This window comes from Montipora foliosa, chromosome 3, assembly GCF_036669935.1.
Source record: "Montipora foliosa isolate CH-2021 chromosome 3, ASM3666993v2, whole genome shotgun sequence".
In the NCBI taxonomy this organism is placed as follows: Eukaryota; Metazoa; Cnidaria; class Anthozoa; order Scleractinia; family Acroporidae; genus Montipora; species Montipora foliosa.
In genome coordinates this window covers 62,297,506-62,313,840 of record NC_090871.1, presented here as the reverse complement: position 1 = coordinate 62,313,840, position 16,335 = coordinate 62,297,506, and the positions used below count along the sequence as shown (strand labels likewise).

Here is a 16,335-nt window from a genome sequence, read left to right as displayed (position 1 = left end):
TGATTCAGTACTGATAAGCCACCACTTGATATTTGATTCCTATTGGTTAAAACTGTACTGAATCAAACATTCCAGTTTGTAATTTTGCATTCCAGTTTGGTTTTAGCTGGTGTTAAGGGTTAATCCGCGCTCCCCTTTCACTGCCATGTGTGATGCCCATTCATGTGGGCAGGCGCAATTTTTGTTATTACCTCTCCAAATCGGATCACGATGCCGTGGGCAAATCGTTGTACCCAAATCTTAAACTTGATTCGATAGGCAATGGGAAGCCAATGAAGTCCCTAGAGAGCTAGTATAGTAAATGGTTAGAACCCAAATGAAAACGAACACCATACTTAAGACTCCATTAGTAGTACACTGTCTAAGTGGCTACCCACATGTATGCATTGCGTACCTACTTTTTTAAACAACGCAGAGAAATACGAAAACAATAGTTTCAATGCCCTGACAACAGGATGCTAAACTGGCACAGCAAGATTAATTGAGCAGTGAGGGAATAACTATCTTAAGCCAAATTTTCGAAAGAAAATGCCTTTCTTCATCAGGCTTTCCCAAAAAATGGTTTTGGCTTCTGGAGAAAGAGAGGGAAAGGCATAATTTGAATGGCCGGATTATGCATCTCTAGCATAAAAACGGCCAATTCTGTCCTGACGAGCAGCCTTTCTCAATGAAAACGTGTGAGCAGTTCAATTAGCGCATTGAAAGTCCCTGGATCAAAATACATGGAGTAACCAGGTATCCAGACAAGAACAATTGTGACGAAAAAACAAGCAATTCCGACACTGGATAGATTTAGACATGAAATAAAAAGTTATGAGTTTGATGTCAATTTGAGAAAATTGAATATTACACTCTTAATGGCATCCCCTCCTGTTTTTTTGGTGTCAGCTACATACCGGCAGCAAATTTCCTGCCAGGGAAGCATATCTTAGGAACTTTTAATTAGCTTTTGATAAGAAAGATGAAATGGGAAGCCATCGCTTTTCTATAGGCTGTTTTCCCCTCGTTTACGTAATAGAATTATCTATTTTTGATGTTCCGTGATGCCCAAGTATTTATTCTGTAACAACTGTCTCCATTAGCCGAAATCATTCCTTGGGAAACCCTGATGAAGAATGGCATTTTTCTTTCAAAATACTGGAGAACCCTGGAACATGGTCGCTTTTCAGTGGCTCGGGCGAAACTGCCTCAGTTGTGGTTTGATTTGAGCCAGACAACTTGTCATCACAAGAATTACGATTGGTGGAGAGGGTATGAAACAGTCGACTGATTCAGTACTGATAAGCCACCACTTGATATTTGATTCCTATTGGTTAAAACTGTACTGAATCAAACATTCCAGTTTGTAATTTTGCATTCCAGTTTGGTTTTAGCTGGTGTTAAGGGTTAATCCGCGCTCCCCTTTCACTGCCATGTGTGATGCCCATTCATGTGGGCAGGCGCAATTTTTGTTATTACCTCTCCAAATCGGATCACGATGCCGTGGGCAAATCGTTGTACCCAAATCTTAAACTTGATTCGATAGGCAATGGGAAGCCAATGAAGTCCCTAGAGAGCTAGTATAGTAAATGGTTAGAACCCAAATGAAAACGAACACCATACTTAAGACTCCATTGGTAGTACACTGTCTAAGTGGCTACCCACATGTATGCATTGCGTACCTACTTTTTTAAACAACGCAGAGAAATACGAAAACAATAGTTTCAATGCCCTGACAACAGGATGCTAAACTGGCACAGCAAGATTAATTGAGCAGTGAGGGAATAACTATCTTAAGCCAAATTTTCGAAAGAAAATGCCTTTCTTCATCAGGCTTTCCCAAAAAATGGTTTTGGCTTCTGGAGAAAGAGAGGGAAAGGCATAATTTGAATGGCCGGATTATGCATCTCTAGCATAAAAACGGCCAATTCTGTCCTGACGAGCAGCCTTTCTCAATGAAAACGTGTGAGCAGTTCAATTAGCGCATTGAAAGTCCCTGGATCAAAATACATGGAGTAACCAGGTATCCAGACAAGAACAATTGTGACGAAAAAACAAGCAATTCCGACACTGGATAGATTTAGACATGAAATAAAAAGTTATGAGTTTGATGTCAATTTGAGAAAATTGAATATTACACTCTTAATGGCATCCCCTCCTGTTTTTTTGGTGTCAGCTACATACCGGCAGCAAATTTCCTGCCAGGGAAGCATATCTTAGGAACTTTTAATTAGCTTTTGATAAGAAAGATGAAATGGGAAGCCATCGCTTTTCTATAGGCTGTTTTCCCCTCGTTTACGTAATAGAATTATCTATTTTTGATGTTCCGTGATGCCCAAGTATTTATTCTGTAACAACTGTCTCCATTAGCCGAAATCATTCCTTGGGAAACCCTGATGAAGAATGGCATTTTTCTTTCAAAATACTGGAGAACCCTGGAACATGGTCGCTTTTCAGTGGCTCGGGCGAAACTGCCTCAGTTGTGGTTTGATTTGAGCCAGACAACTTGTCATCACAAGAATTACGATTGGTGGAGAGGGTATGAAACAGTCGACTGATTCAGTACTGATAAGCCACCACTTGATATTTGATTCCTATTGGTTAAAACTGTACTGAATCAAACATTCCAGTTTGTAATTTTGCATTCCAGTTTGGTTTTAGCTGGTGTTAAGGGTTAATCCGCGCTCCCCTTTCACTGCCATGTGTGATGCCCATTCATGTGGGCAGGCGCAATTTTTGTTATTACCTCTCCAAATCGGATCACGATGCCGTGGGCAAATCGTTGTACCCAAATCTTAAACTTGATTCGATAGGCAATGGGAAGCCAATGAAGTCCCTAGAGAGCTAGTATAGTAAATGGTTAGAACCCAAATGAAAACGAACACCATACTTAAGACTCCATTGGTAGTACACTGTCTAAGTGGCTACCCACATGTATGCATTGCGTACCTACTTTTTTAAACAACGCAGAGAAATACGAAAACAATAGTTTCAATGCCCTGACAACAGGATGCTAAACTGGCACAGCAAGATTAATTGAGCAGTGAGGGAATAACTATCTTAAGCCAAATTTTCGAAAGAAAATGCCTTTCTTCATCAGGCTTTCCCAAAAAATGGTTTTGGCTTCTGGAGAAAGAGAGGGAAAGGCATAATTTGAATGGCCGGATTATGCATCTCTAGCATAAAAACGGCCAATTCTGTCCTGACGAGCAGCCTTTCTCAATGAAAACGTGTGAGCAGTTCAATTAGCGCATTGAAAGTCCCTGGATCAAAATACATGGAGTAACCAGGTATCCAGACAAGAACAATTGTGACGAAAAAACAAGCAATTCCGACACTGGATAGATTTAGACATGAAATAAAAAGTTATGAGTTTGATGTCAATTTGAGAAAATTGAATATTACACTCTTAATGGCATCCCCTCCTGTTTTTTTGGTGTCAGCTACATACCGGCAGCAAATTTCCTGCCAGGGAAGCATATCTTAGGAACTTTTAATTAGCTTTTGATAAGAAAGATGAAATGGGAAGCCATCGCTTTTCTATAGGCTGTTTTCCCCTCGTTTACGTAATAGAATTATCTATTTTTGATGTTCCGTGATGCCCAAGTATTTATTCTGTAACAACTGTCTCCATTAGCCGAAATCATTCCTTGGGAAACCCTGATGAAGAATGGCATTTTTCTTTCAAAATACTGGCTTAAGATAGTTATTCCTTTACTGTTCAATTAATCTTGCTGTGCCAGTTTAGCGTCCTGTACTCAGAGCATTGAACCTATTGTGTTTTCGTTCATTTATCTTCTAGGTGCACCCCAGATTTCTGAGAAAAACTTCCTGGTTTTGATTGTCAACAATGGTGGATAAAAAGTTGGACCTTTTGGAGCGCCATATGCAAGAGCTTAGTTTTGCAAGAAAGGAGGGAGACAGACAAGGCAAGGGTTTGGCTTACTTCTATCTTGGTAGATACTATCAAGGCACAGCTGACTTTAATCAGGCCATAACAAATTACACAGAAGCATTAGCCATTTTTAAGGAAGTGGGTTTCAGGGCTGGAGAAGGAGCAGCCTATGGTAATCTCGGCAACGCTTATCAAAGTCTTGGTAATTTCAAGCAAGCCATGGAGTACCACCATCAAGATCTTAGTATTGCAAAAGAGGTAGGGGACAGGGCCGGAGAAGGAAAAGCTTATTGCAATCTCGGCAACGCTTATGAAAGTCTTGGTAATTTCAAGCAAGCCATAGAGTACCACCATCAACATCTTAGTATTGCGAGAGAGGTAGGGGACAGGGCCGGAGAGGGAGCAGCCTATGGCAATCTCGGCAACGCTTATGACAGTCTTGGTAATTTCAAGCAAGCCATAGAGTACCACCATCAAGATCTTAGTATTGCAAAAGAGGTAGGGGACAGGGCTGGAGAGGGAGCAGCCTATGGCAATCTCGGCAACGCTTATGACAGTCTTGGTAATTTCAAGCAAGCCATAGAGTACCACCATCAACATCTTAGTATTGCAAAAGAGGCAGAGGACAGGGCCGGAGAAGGAAGAGCCTATGGCAATCTCGGCAACGCTTATAAAAGTCTTGGTAATTTCAAGCAAGCCATAGAGTACCACCATCAACATCTTAGTATTGCAAAAGAGGTAGGGGACAGGGCCGGAGAAGGAAAAGCTTATTGCAATCTCGGCAACGCTTATGACAGTCTTGGTAATTTCAAGCAAGCCATAGACTACCACCATCAAGATCTTAGTATTGCAAAAGAGGTAGGGGACAGGGCCGGAGAAGGAGCAGCCTATGGCAATCTCGGCAACGCTTATCAAAGTCTTGGTAATTTCAAGCAAGCCATAGAGTACCACCATCAACATCTTAGTATTGCAAAAGAGGTAGGGGACAGGGCCGGAGAAGGAAAAGCTTATTGCAATCTCGGCAACGCTTATAAAAGTCTTGGTAATTTCAAGCAAGCCATAGAGTACCACCATCAACATCTTAGTATTGCGAGAGAGGTAGGGGACAGGGCTGGAGAAGGAGCAGCCTATGGCAATCTCGGCAACGCTTATGACAGTCTTGGTAATTTCAAGCAAGCCATAGAGTACCACCATCAACATCTTAGTATTGCAGAAGAGGTAGGGGTCAGGGCCGGCAAAGGAAAAGCTTATTGCAATCTCGGCAATGCTTATCAAAGTCTTGGTAATTTCACGCAAGCCATAGAGTACCACCATCAAGATCTTAGTATTGCAAAAGAGGTAGGGGATAGGGCCGGAGAAGGAGCAGCCTATGGCAATCTCGGCAACGCTTATCAAAGTCTTGGTAATTTCAAGCAAGCCATAGAGTACCACCATCAACATTTTAGTATTGCAAAAGAGTTAGGGGATAGGGCCGGAGAAGGAGCAGCCTATGGCAATCTCGGCAACGCTTATAAAAGTCTTGGTAAATTCAAGCAAGCCATAGAGTACCACCAGCAACATCTTAGTATTTGCAAGGAAACGGAGGACCCTATAGAGCTGGCAATCGCATGTTATCATATTGGTCTTGTTCATGGATTTTTTGGCTCCTTGAGCAAAGCTCTTAATTACTATCGTTTAAGCATTTATTATTTTGATGAAGTTAGGTGTCTTCTTCATTCAGAGGATGCATGGAAAATAACCTTTCGTGACACAAAAGGGTTTGCGTACACTGCTCTGTGGACGGCACTCTTGAAGAATGGGGAGGTTGATGAAGCCTTGTATGCTGCTGAGCAAGGTCGAGCACAGGCTTTGGTAGACATTTTAAAGATGCAATACAGCATTGATGGGAAACCTTCGATGAAAGTAACTATCTCTTTGGTTATGAAAGATCTACCTTCACAAACTGTGTTCACAGCACTCGAAGGGAACACGATCAGCTTCTGGTTGCTAAGAGATGATATCGGGATAAATTTTAGACAAAAGAAAATCGAAAATGGAACTGCCAAGTCTCTGATGAAAAGTACTTTAGAACAGATCAATGCAGGGGCCGTTTTGCGATGCGAGAATCGTTCACTTGAAAGACAAGGCAGCGACTTCTTGAGCAGTAGGGAAGGTGTTGAAGAAACCTTTTGGTCTTTGAGCTTTTCTATGCACTCTTTGCAGCCCTTGTATGATGTCTTAGTCAGTCCTATAGCGGACTTGATCCAGGGTGATGACTTAGTGTTTGTTCCTGATGGACACTTTTGCCTGGCTCCTTTTTCTGCAATGAGTGACTCTGTCAGAATTCGTGTAATTCCCTCGCTGACTGCTTTAAAATTGATCACTATGGCAACTGACAACTTCGAAAGTAAGAATGAAGCACTGCTTGTAGGCGATCCGTGCTTGAGCGAAGTCACTTACGGCACTGGTGAACCCATGTATGGACAGCTGCCGTGTGCGAAAAAAGAGGTGGATATAATTGGAGAACTTCTGCAGACCGTGCCTCTTACAGGAAAAAATGCAACCAAAGCTGAGGTGCTGAAAAGAATGAAGTCAGTTGCCTTAATCCACATTGCTGCACATGGGGATGACAGATCTGGAGAAATTGCTTTGGCCCCAAATCCCGAACGCACATCCCAGATCCCAGAAGAGGAAGATTACATGTTATCGTTGAGCGATGTTCAAGCAGTTCGCCTTCAGGCAAGACTGGTTGTGCTTAGTTGCTGTCATAGTGGCCAGGGAGAGGTAAAATCTGAGGGTATTGTGGGAATAGCCAGGGCTTTCCTGTGTGCTGGTGCCCGGTCTGTTCTGGTGTCACTCTGGGCAATCGACGATGAAGCGACCTGGATGTTCATGAAGAGTTTCTACCAACACTTGGCAGATAGAAAAAGTGCAAGTGCAGCTCTTCACCATGCCATGAAATCTCTTCAGGAGACAAAGAATTATTCGGCCATAAAATACTGGGCACCATTTGTGCTAATTGGCGATGATGTCACCTTTGAATTTGGGGAGCTCAAACACGAAAAGAATGGTAAGTGCCATTTAAATATAACTTTAATGACTGAATCGCTGTACTTTGTTCATGTTTTTAATCAGGAATTTGTCGAAAGGAGCAGGTACGTTCTTCACAGAGAAATGGCTTTATAAACGGTCGCCAGAGTGGATATTTTTACTCGAACTGCTTTGGCTAATACCTGAATTAAATGATGTCTGCATTCACCGAGTCACTTCAGCTTCCTGCAGATAGCTAGCTGTTTGAGCCCGTGTTATGATGGAGTGACTGTGAAACTGATCGGTGATTGTCGATTGCTTATGTCAAGTGAAGTGAGTTATTGAGGTCTTCCAGTCTACATGTGAAAGTAACAGTGAATAGGAATTGTTGCTATTAACTTTAGCACAAACAGTTAAATGAATGAATGAAGATAATTATTTACTTGTCAATCAGAACAAAATTCATTATTGCCATTTAACCCACTACTTGCTTCTTTCTTGTTCGTTTTGTTTTTTCAGAAACGATGTCCAAAACGTGAGAAACTTACTTGGACTGAAAACAATTCAATCATTGATACCTCAGTAGCAGTCAGACACAAGATATCATGCCAATTATAGTTAAAGTACCATGAGGTTTCGGTAGTATTAAGATACTGATCAAGTCCTTTCATTTGTGCCTTGTTTTGTAAGCATCTGTTCCAGGATTAGTTAATTACTTGATAGAAATCAGGATCTAGCCGTCTTGTTTTTTTGGCCCGTGAAAAGAACTCCAAGCCTTCGCGGTATGTTTCTCAGGTGACATGTATACTCTTTAGCTTGCTATACCAACTTTCCATTTACAATATCGTTAAGTGACAGTCTCGGGGAATTTGTATTTTCTGTGTTTCTGTAAGGTTGGCCAAAGCTAAATAAGCAAATTAATTGTTTCGGGAGGCAAATGTCTATAGCTTAAAAACAACCTAGGAAAGTAGAAGTGTTTGGAAATTACAACAATTTAAATGTAGCATTCACATTGAAATGATATGGAAATTCCTGGAACAAAACGCTTTATTCCCAAAGGGTTTAAATCGGGCACAACATTGAGTTAGCCGATTTGTTTATTGTTTATTTTCCCGCAAAACGTGGTTCAAAAACAGACACTTTTCTGACGCTGATGAGGACTAGGACAATTTGGGTAAATCTAACTCTTGGGTGATGGACTCTTGCTAGGGCCTGGAACCAAACAAATGGAAAGTTCTTTACTTTAAAGTTTTACGTGTTGATTTTTGTGATATTTTGTCACAGAGGGACTGGACCAATGCCAAATAATTCAATGAAATGGGCGATTTCTTAAAACTTCTAGAAGGTAAAAAGGTGTGTGGGGTAAAAGTTGCCTGATCTCTTAATTAATTGTGTGCATTTTAAACCCCTGGGGAGGTGGGACTTTGCTCATGCATATGCTTGTGAAAATCTTTTGAATTTTAAAAATGGTATGACTACCCGAGTCACGTCATTTCATACCATTTCGCACCATTGCAAACGTTGGTCAGTAACTCTTGAGTTGACAAAGGTATTAAAAGGGAAGCATTCCATCCTTTCTCCATGTTAAAACTGAGGGCAGGATGGGCACCCATCTCCTAAACTAAGCACCCCAAATCGAGAGTAAGGTCTAAGGTCTACTTCTCCACTACCATAGTCACGTCGACCACGGCTGAACGTGCAAACAGATTCAATCCGAGCTAAAGTCTTTGTCTAGCTCTCCTCCACTTATGCAAATTTGGAGTATTTTGTACCTGCTATGAACGGTTATCACTTCTTTCCATCCCTCAAACTGACATTTCCCTTTTTATTCAACTTATACGACGTACAGTCTACTTTAGACTTCAAATCTACTTCAAAGATTTTAAACAAGCTGAGAAGATTCAAAATAGGCGAGGCAAAGAGTTGAACCCGGATCGATGGCTTCACCTTGCAGTTTCTGATATCCTCTAGACCAACAAGACAAGCTCCTGGAAAGTCGAATTTTTAGAGTATTGACATAATAGTACCTAGCAAAACAAAGGTTAACCTTCTTCAACGGGGTTTTTAGACCTAAATACTGTAGATCAGTGCTGTCATTCTGCTTGTTTTCATTGTATTTAGAGCTGTAAGCTTTTCAATGTTAACATGGCATAATGCGTCGTGTAATTGTTACGAAATGTCTAATGTCAGTTTTAGGGATGGAAGTTAGTGTTGACTATTATGAACTCGCATGTTCATTTCCAAGTCCTTGATAATGGCGTGATGAGGTCGCCGAAACGTCGGAAGTTTAGCTTTTTATCGCTAGTTTTTACATGTCCGTATTTCACTGTTTTCATCTTTATTTGGTAATTTAACATTTATGTTTCCTGATTTCTTTTTAGGGGATTTAACAATCATGTAATTAAAGTTCCGTTTATCAGAGCAGTAGAAATGTTGTTTATATAAAGTAAGAATAAAAGAGGACCAAGGGAACTACTCTGTGGTACATCACATTTCATTGTTTGTTTGTTTTTGCCATTTGGCCAAAAATCGCGATTTTCAAGAATTTTGGAAAAATCGTTATTTCTCTTCTAATAGGTCATATTTAAAGTGTTTTAGTATAGCACAAATCTATGGTAGTTAAGCTTTGCATCCATAAAAATTAGGCTATAAGGTGACTCGTATTTCCTAGTTTTTTGGCCTTGCGAAGTTTGCCCAAAAATGATTTGACGATAGGTCTATCCTGATTGGGCTGACAAACTGGAAAATGGTGCTTCAAAAATGGCAAAGAAGTGCTTAAATAATGCTCAACTTTTGAAAAAGGTGCTCGAAATTTACTGATTTTCATCGGTATGCCTATTTTTTTTAAAAAAAGAATTGCCCTTTCGTTAAGTTGTTTATAAATGTTCAGAGAACTAAAACATTAATGTCTTTTGAGCAAAAAAAATTCCTCAGTGAAATGTACTTTAAAGCCTGTGATGATTTCAAATTGCTTCACTTCAAACGCAACATTTCAACCATGTAACTTTTCGGGTGTTTAATTTAAATTAAAGGATGTTCAAGGTTTTGTACGCGCCTTTGTACATGTGCTGTACGAATACATGAGAAAATCCTGTAATCTTACTACAGATTGAAACTGTTCGATAGTGACTTAAGTTTCTTTTGGAAACATTATTTGTCCGAAAAAAATACATGGTGGTTGTCAAATCGTCATTGGCCACAATACTTACCCACTGGAGAAAGTTATCTGGCCTTTGAACTACTCGCGCCATGTGCCGCTATCCATATTTCATTGTGTGCATACACATAGAAATCGTAATCTTATTTATAAAGCCCTTCAAAGGTTTGACTCCCAATTTCATTACCACGAAATAACTGAATATATGTGATATCAACCGGATTAATGTCCCGTTTACTCTCCATTCAACCTGTTAAGGCAACTACTTACGGTCTTTACTCTTTTTTTTCACTGGTAGGAAACTTTGGAACTCTTTTCCTCTCCACATTAGATTACTAATACTAACTATAGTAAAGGAGTTTCAACCACTCTTCTAAACTTAGATAAATTCATGTGACTGGTGACTGCTGTACTTTTTGTAAATAGTTTCGATTTTTATACGTTTTCATAGATATAATTTCATTTTTACTTAATCTATTTTTTCGAAGACAATCAACTCCCTGCTATTTCAAATTCGAGTTGAAATACAGATGTTGCTGTTTTTGTTGAACAACCGGGACCATGGTATCGATACCTCCAAATATCGTAACTGCTCATCAGTTGGAACAATTTTACTATTAGTTTTGGCTCCTATTAATGCTATTTCATTTGCAGTTTATAGTAACCTAGCCTAGAGACTTGTCCTAACAGATGGCAATAGTGGGGGTTTAGGAGTGGTAACCTCCAATTTAAGATCACCGCTTCTTGACTATTAACAATTTAAGAAATAGAGGACGTTTTCCGTGTTTCCATAGCCTCATCTAAACACGAGGGGGAGTTGGGAGAATTCGAGACAGCTATGCAAACCCGAGACGCAGTCGAGGGTTTGCACAACATGGAAACACGAAAAAAAGTCCTGTATTGCTTTTATAAAATATTCCTCAAAGATCATTCGAAAAATGAAGGAAAATGCTGTTTTTTTACTTCTTGATTCAAACAGATTTTCTTGGTATACGCTCATATTTCCTACCAGCCAATCAAAACGCACGTCTGGCTACAGAATCAATCAAAATTCGTGTGGTGTCACAGCCGTGTTTCCATACTCTCATTTAAACACAGCTATTGACCAATGAGAGTGGGCATACTATCCTAATTATTTTATAAAGAGAGGTTAAGGGGAAAGTACGGTCTAGAAAAAGTTTCTCTAAATTGCTAAAACTTCCCCCGGAAATTCGAAAAATAATTGCCGTTTTGTCCAGTTCCCTGTAAAAATGTGACAAGAGCACTTTGAAGTTGCCTCTTTCGTGACTTGGAGAGCGCCATCTTGGATATGACGTAGCAATAATCAACAAACATGTTCGACCTCACCAAGTTCTTCGTTACCCGATCACTTTCTCGATGTTGTGTGACCTTTCTGCTCCAAGAAATTCAAATGTAAGATGAACTATGGTATACTGTCTTGTGGTTCAGTGGCTAGTAGACCAAGTAGGCCATAAGGGCGACGGAAACTCAAGTCACTTAATACTATGTACTCATTGACTGAGTGGGAGGGCCGGACGCGAAAATATATGGCCAGAGGTCATGGCGTACGGACCGAGCACAGCGATGCGCCATGACCGAGGGCCAAATATTTTCCCGTCCGGCCCGACCTAACTCGGTCAATAAGCATTTTATCATATGACCACCGCGCTTTTCCTTTTTTTATTTTTTTCGGGTAACAAAATTCGGAATGTTCACTTACGTCGCTCATTTTGAAAAGTCGGGATTTATATAGCAACAAAGTTGTTTTAGTTCGCATCTCGCGCGCGCTTTTATTGCAAAACTATTGAGAAAATCCCCGTATGAGGGCTGGACGGCTTTTTCCGGCCCTGCTCACGCCATCGCGTACGGCCCTCATACGGGGATTTTCTCAATAGTTTTGCAATGAAAGCGCACGCGGGGCCGTACGGGTCATATGATAATTGTAGACTCTCTGGTCAATCAAACTAGGCGGCAATTAATCAGCCAGAGCAAATGTAAACAAGACAAAAACCTTGAACATGCGACATAGAAATATTTGACAAGCCCACCTTTTCTTTTTCACTGTCTTCCTTCTGCGACAGCTGTCTTTGATGCTTCAGCAAATGTATTTGTTTCGCCGACGAAACTTTCAGATTTTGTTCAATACACACAGCTAGGTCTTTTCACAGCAACAATTACCGCTGTTGGGGTTTTATACGCTTTCGAGGGGGATGAAACTAGACACATGTCTAGACTCAGAACACATATTAACATTTAAAAAACAGAAGATTCCACCGAAAAATGAAAATGTAAAGAAAAGTTGGCCTGCGAAAATAAAACACGGATGGATTCCTCAAACCTGAAAACCTGACTGCTATATATTGTCTGTTTGGGTCTGTCATATTGCTAAGGAGGACTTCAAGCAGGATCTTCAGGTATATGAATATTGGTCTTGGTAACATTTCTCTTCATACTGAAATCTCAGTCAAACAGTCCAAAATATCATTATATTGGAGCCAGAAAACTGAATCAAGCAATGAATAGACGACTTTCACTGTTATGCGCTTTTCCAGGTAGTAAAATAAACAACTTGAAATGTAGTTAAATTTTGTTAGCTTCATAGACACTACTGAAACGATTTACTCTCACCACTCTGGAACGAAGAAACGAAAAAATCATAGCAAAATCGGAGTTGCCAAAAAATTGAGACCGTTACAAGCCCATTTGAGGAAACTTTATTAGGCAACATATATACACTAATGCCTTTCGTAATCTTTGGCCAGTCCCGAATTTAAGTTCACTTCGGCGCTCTAAGAGAGCCTTGACGACAATACTCACTTAAGATTGCTTATTTCTCAATTATGACGTAAAAGTAATTGCAAAATATTTGTTATGATAACAAAGCATGATTGTAATCAGTTTTCCCGAATTTCATGCTAAGTATTCTTGTGGCTCAGTCGGTAGAGCAGCGGTGATCTAACCCGAAAGTCGTAAGTTCAATTCCCGACCCTGATAAGAGTTGTTCTCTGTCATTGTGTGGACCCAATTCCATTAGTAGGGCTAATGCTCACATGGTCTATATGGATAGAAAACAAGCACTTCACATTACCATCTAATAATAGTTGAGTCTGTCAAGTTTATATGGCCGAGTTCTAATACTTTGTGAAAACTGTAAATCAACCGTTATTATACCAGGGAAATACCGGGAGCAAATCCTTTCGGAGTCGAGTGAAGAAGCAGCGAATAGGCAGAGTTCAATATATCAATATTAAGGCGTGGCTACGAGGCCTTATGGTCAAATTTTACGGCTCGGTTCTGTTTTCTTTGTCTCACAAGTCTCAAAGAGGAGTTCTAAACAAAACAGTCTTGGAATTTAACCGTAAAGCCTCGTAGCTAACCATGTGTGAATATTGACATATCGAACGTGTGCTATTAGGAATGCGGGACTCAATCCCAGGCCACCTTAGAGGAAGGCGAATGCTTTCACTGCGCCACATCTGTTCCCCCAAAGACGAAAATTGTTGTGAAAAAAATTGGGAAAACAGGAATTTAGCAAAGTGTTTATAGGATTTAGAACTCGTGAGCAAAGACCAACCAAAAGATCTAACTTTGCATTCCGGTCAGACGGGTTTGCAGCTAATGATATACTTTTTCCTGTCTTCAAGTAACTCGTGAAAGTTGTTCTGAAAGAGAACCTTTGCAATAAGCCACCATCTCTGTTGTCGTGTGACGGTTGTCGAAATCTTCTTCTCTGGACTACACTAGAACTGGACGAAAAATATAAATTACTATCTGGGAAACAGGAAACCTGAACCGTTGGTTATCAAATTGATGTTGCAGCACCATTGGTCTTCCTGCTCTGGGTCTCACTTGGTATATTAAAATTTACTTTCCGTCGAGTGGGCGGCAAAAATTCGCAATTGATGGTTTACGATAAAAATTTGTTTGGCGTTTGCGGCATATGGCAGGCTTCTTCATTTCAAAAATGCCTTTCCCTTTTCTTGAGAATTTGCTGTGTCCCTCTTGTTTTTTTTAGAATCTGTTAGATAACTAGCGAACAGGCAAGAAAGAAGCCGAAATCAAGCATACAAGTTCCCAGATTTTTGGTGGAACTTAAACTTCAGCCTGCCGTTCCCTGCAAATCCTTGGAGACCCAGGCGCAATCCAGTGGGGAGGGGAGAAAGGGGAAAAAGTTTCACGATCAAGAAAAAAGAGCCCTTCCCCGATCTTGTTTCCAACCCCATCCCAACGGAATGCCGCAAACGTGATGGTAAGGAAAGGAACTTTATTTAAGTGTCTAGTCTTCTAGCGCTGGAGCATTAATTGGGGACACTGTAAACTAAAATCAACAATTAACACAAACCAAATTAAATGCTTTGTTTTGAGTAGAGAGAAAAACCGGTGTACCCGGAGAAAAACCTCTCGCTGCAGAGTAGAGAACCAACAAACTCATCCCACATATGACATCGAATCTGTGAAATGAACCTGGCCCACATTGGTGAGAGGCGAGTACTCTCACCACTGCGCAATCCTTGCACTCCATAATAATGTATGTCATTTGAAGCCTTTCCTTGTACAAGATGTTGGATACTTGATCAAAAAAGGGAACGGCAAACGCAAGTGTGGCTTCTTCCTTTCAGTTACCGGTACAACCTACCACGATTCCAGCGACAATTAGCAAAACATTTTAGCAAAAGCACTATCAAGTGTGTTGCGTAACGTTTAAACCACAGTTGCTCCTACCCTCCAGCGAAGAATTATCCATTTCTGGGACTTTTGTCGGAAAGGTCTGTGTGTGTCATGCTACCTAAAAGGTCTTTTTACGATATTAGGCCTAAAGGGAATTAACAAAATCTGTGAAACGTTACATCAGTTGAACCCGACTTCAGGTACGACTGTCCTGGAATATTAAATGATGAATGCTCCAGTCTCAGCTACCACATATTAGTAACTCAAAATCATGATTGTTCGCACAGAAATATCAAATAGTGTATTAAGAAATGCTATATCTGCAAATAGTTAACAATTATTCTACAAGGGCGCGCTGGATATGAAGTGATAGATAACGTGCTTCGTTGGTTATAATTATTTTATATCAGCAAGCCCGAGTAGAATAATTGTATTATTAAAATTCTGGAATCAACAACTCTTCTTTGGTGTTCCCGGGGGTAGTATTGTCGACTAAAGCACCGATTTCTGCCTCGGTCAATTCCGGTCCAAAACGGCTTTTGTCGGCCATTTTTTTCTCAGAGCTGCAAAAATGTTTTCAGCTCGCTTTATCGATGACGCATTCCTTGACCATATTAGGTACAGCAAAAATAGCAAAGGTATCCAGAGTTTGAGTAGCCAACCAGCGCGCGCGTTCAACGCTATCCATTGTTTCGGTATATACATTTATATACATACAAAAACCTGATAGCCTGTGTCCGGCGAGCCAATTAAAGTGCTGGAAATCTGATATCTGTAGTTTAGTTTTTCATAATATCCGATCCAATTAAACAAACAAGCTAACGTCTTGGCTCCGATTATCTAATTGTGAAATAATCCGCAACATGGTTGCAGAAACTAGATGTACCCAATGTTACAGGGATAGAGTTCATAAGAAGTCCGGTGCGGATACAGTGTTTCGAATTCACCATTTTCCCCAACAGCTTATAAATCGAAAAACAGCTAGAAAAACGTCTGCCGCCATATATTGGCGTAAAACTAGGTAGGGGCACAAAAAGATATTTATACAAAGTGCATAACAGAGGTTCTTTCAAAAATAATTTACAACGTTTTTAGGGAGTAAACTGGAGGCAAAAACGGAACAGGAAACGGTACGTTTTGAGGACTGCCTTGGGGTGCATTCCTTTGGGATGATCCGAAGACAGGATCACTGATCTAAGATCACTTGAATCATGGTGCTTCAAAGGAACCGAAAAATCCTTTCCCAGAGAGGATTTATCGGTACCTCTGATGCACCGTGATCCAAGATTACTTGGATCAGTGATCCTTTTTCGGATCATCCCAAAGGAACGCACCCTTGATCAACACGAACGAAAGAACAGAAGGAGGTAGTCATTCAGTTTATATTGCTCAGCTAAACAGTTGAAGTGTAATCTGCGAATTCTTGCTTTTGCTCCGAAAAATCCCCTTTCCACCTCTTCCGCTTTCCTTTCCGACGAAGTCTGGAGGCGGCTTTCCTCGTGTCTCGGGTAACGACATCGCGATTACACCAGCGGAGAATGATGTGGCGCCGAAGACGATCGGTGAAACCCAAACGAGTCATGTAGCATCCGTTTAAAACAATAAAGAATGAAGCAATACAATCAAT

The 16,335-nt window shown here is 40.5% G+C and overlaps 1 protein-coding gene across 1 annotated transcript in view; it reads left to right on the top strand.

Annotated features, from left to right (window-relative positions):
• Positions 1–16,335, top strand: part of LOC137997891 (tetratricopeptide repeat protein 28-like) — a 115,279-nt gene that overhangs the window by 18,997 nt on the left and 79,947 nt on the right. The window contains exon 7 of the mRNA XM_068844210.1: positions 3,782–5,546. Within this exon, the coding sequence (XP_068700311.1) occupies positions 3,830–5,546 (1,717 nt within the window). The 5' untranslated portion in view covers positions 3,782–3,829. The remainder of the gene's footprint in view (positions 1–3,781; positions 5,547–16,335) is intronic.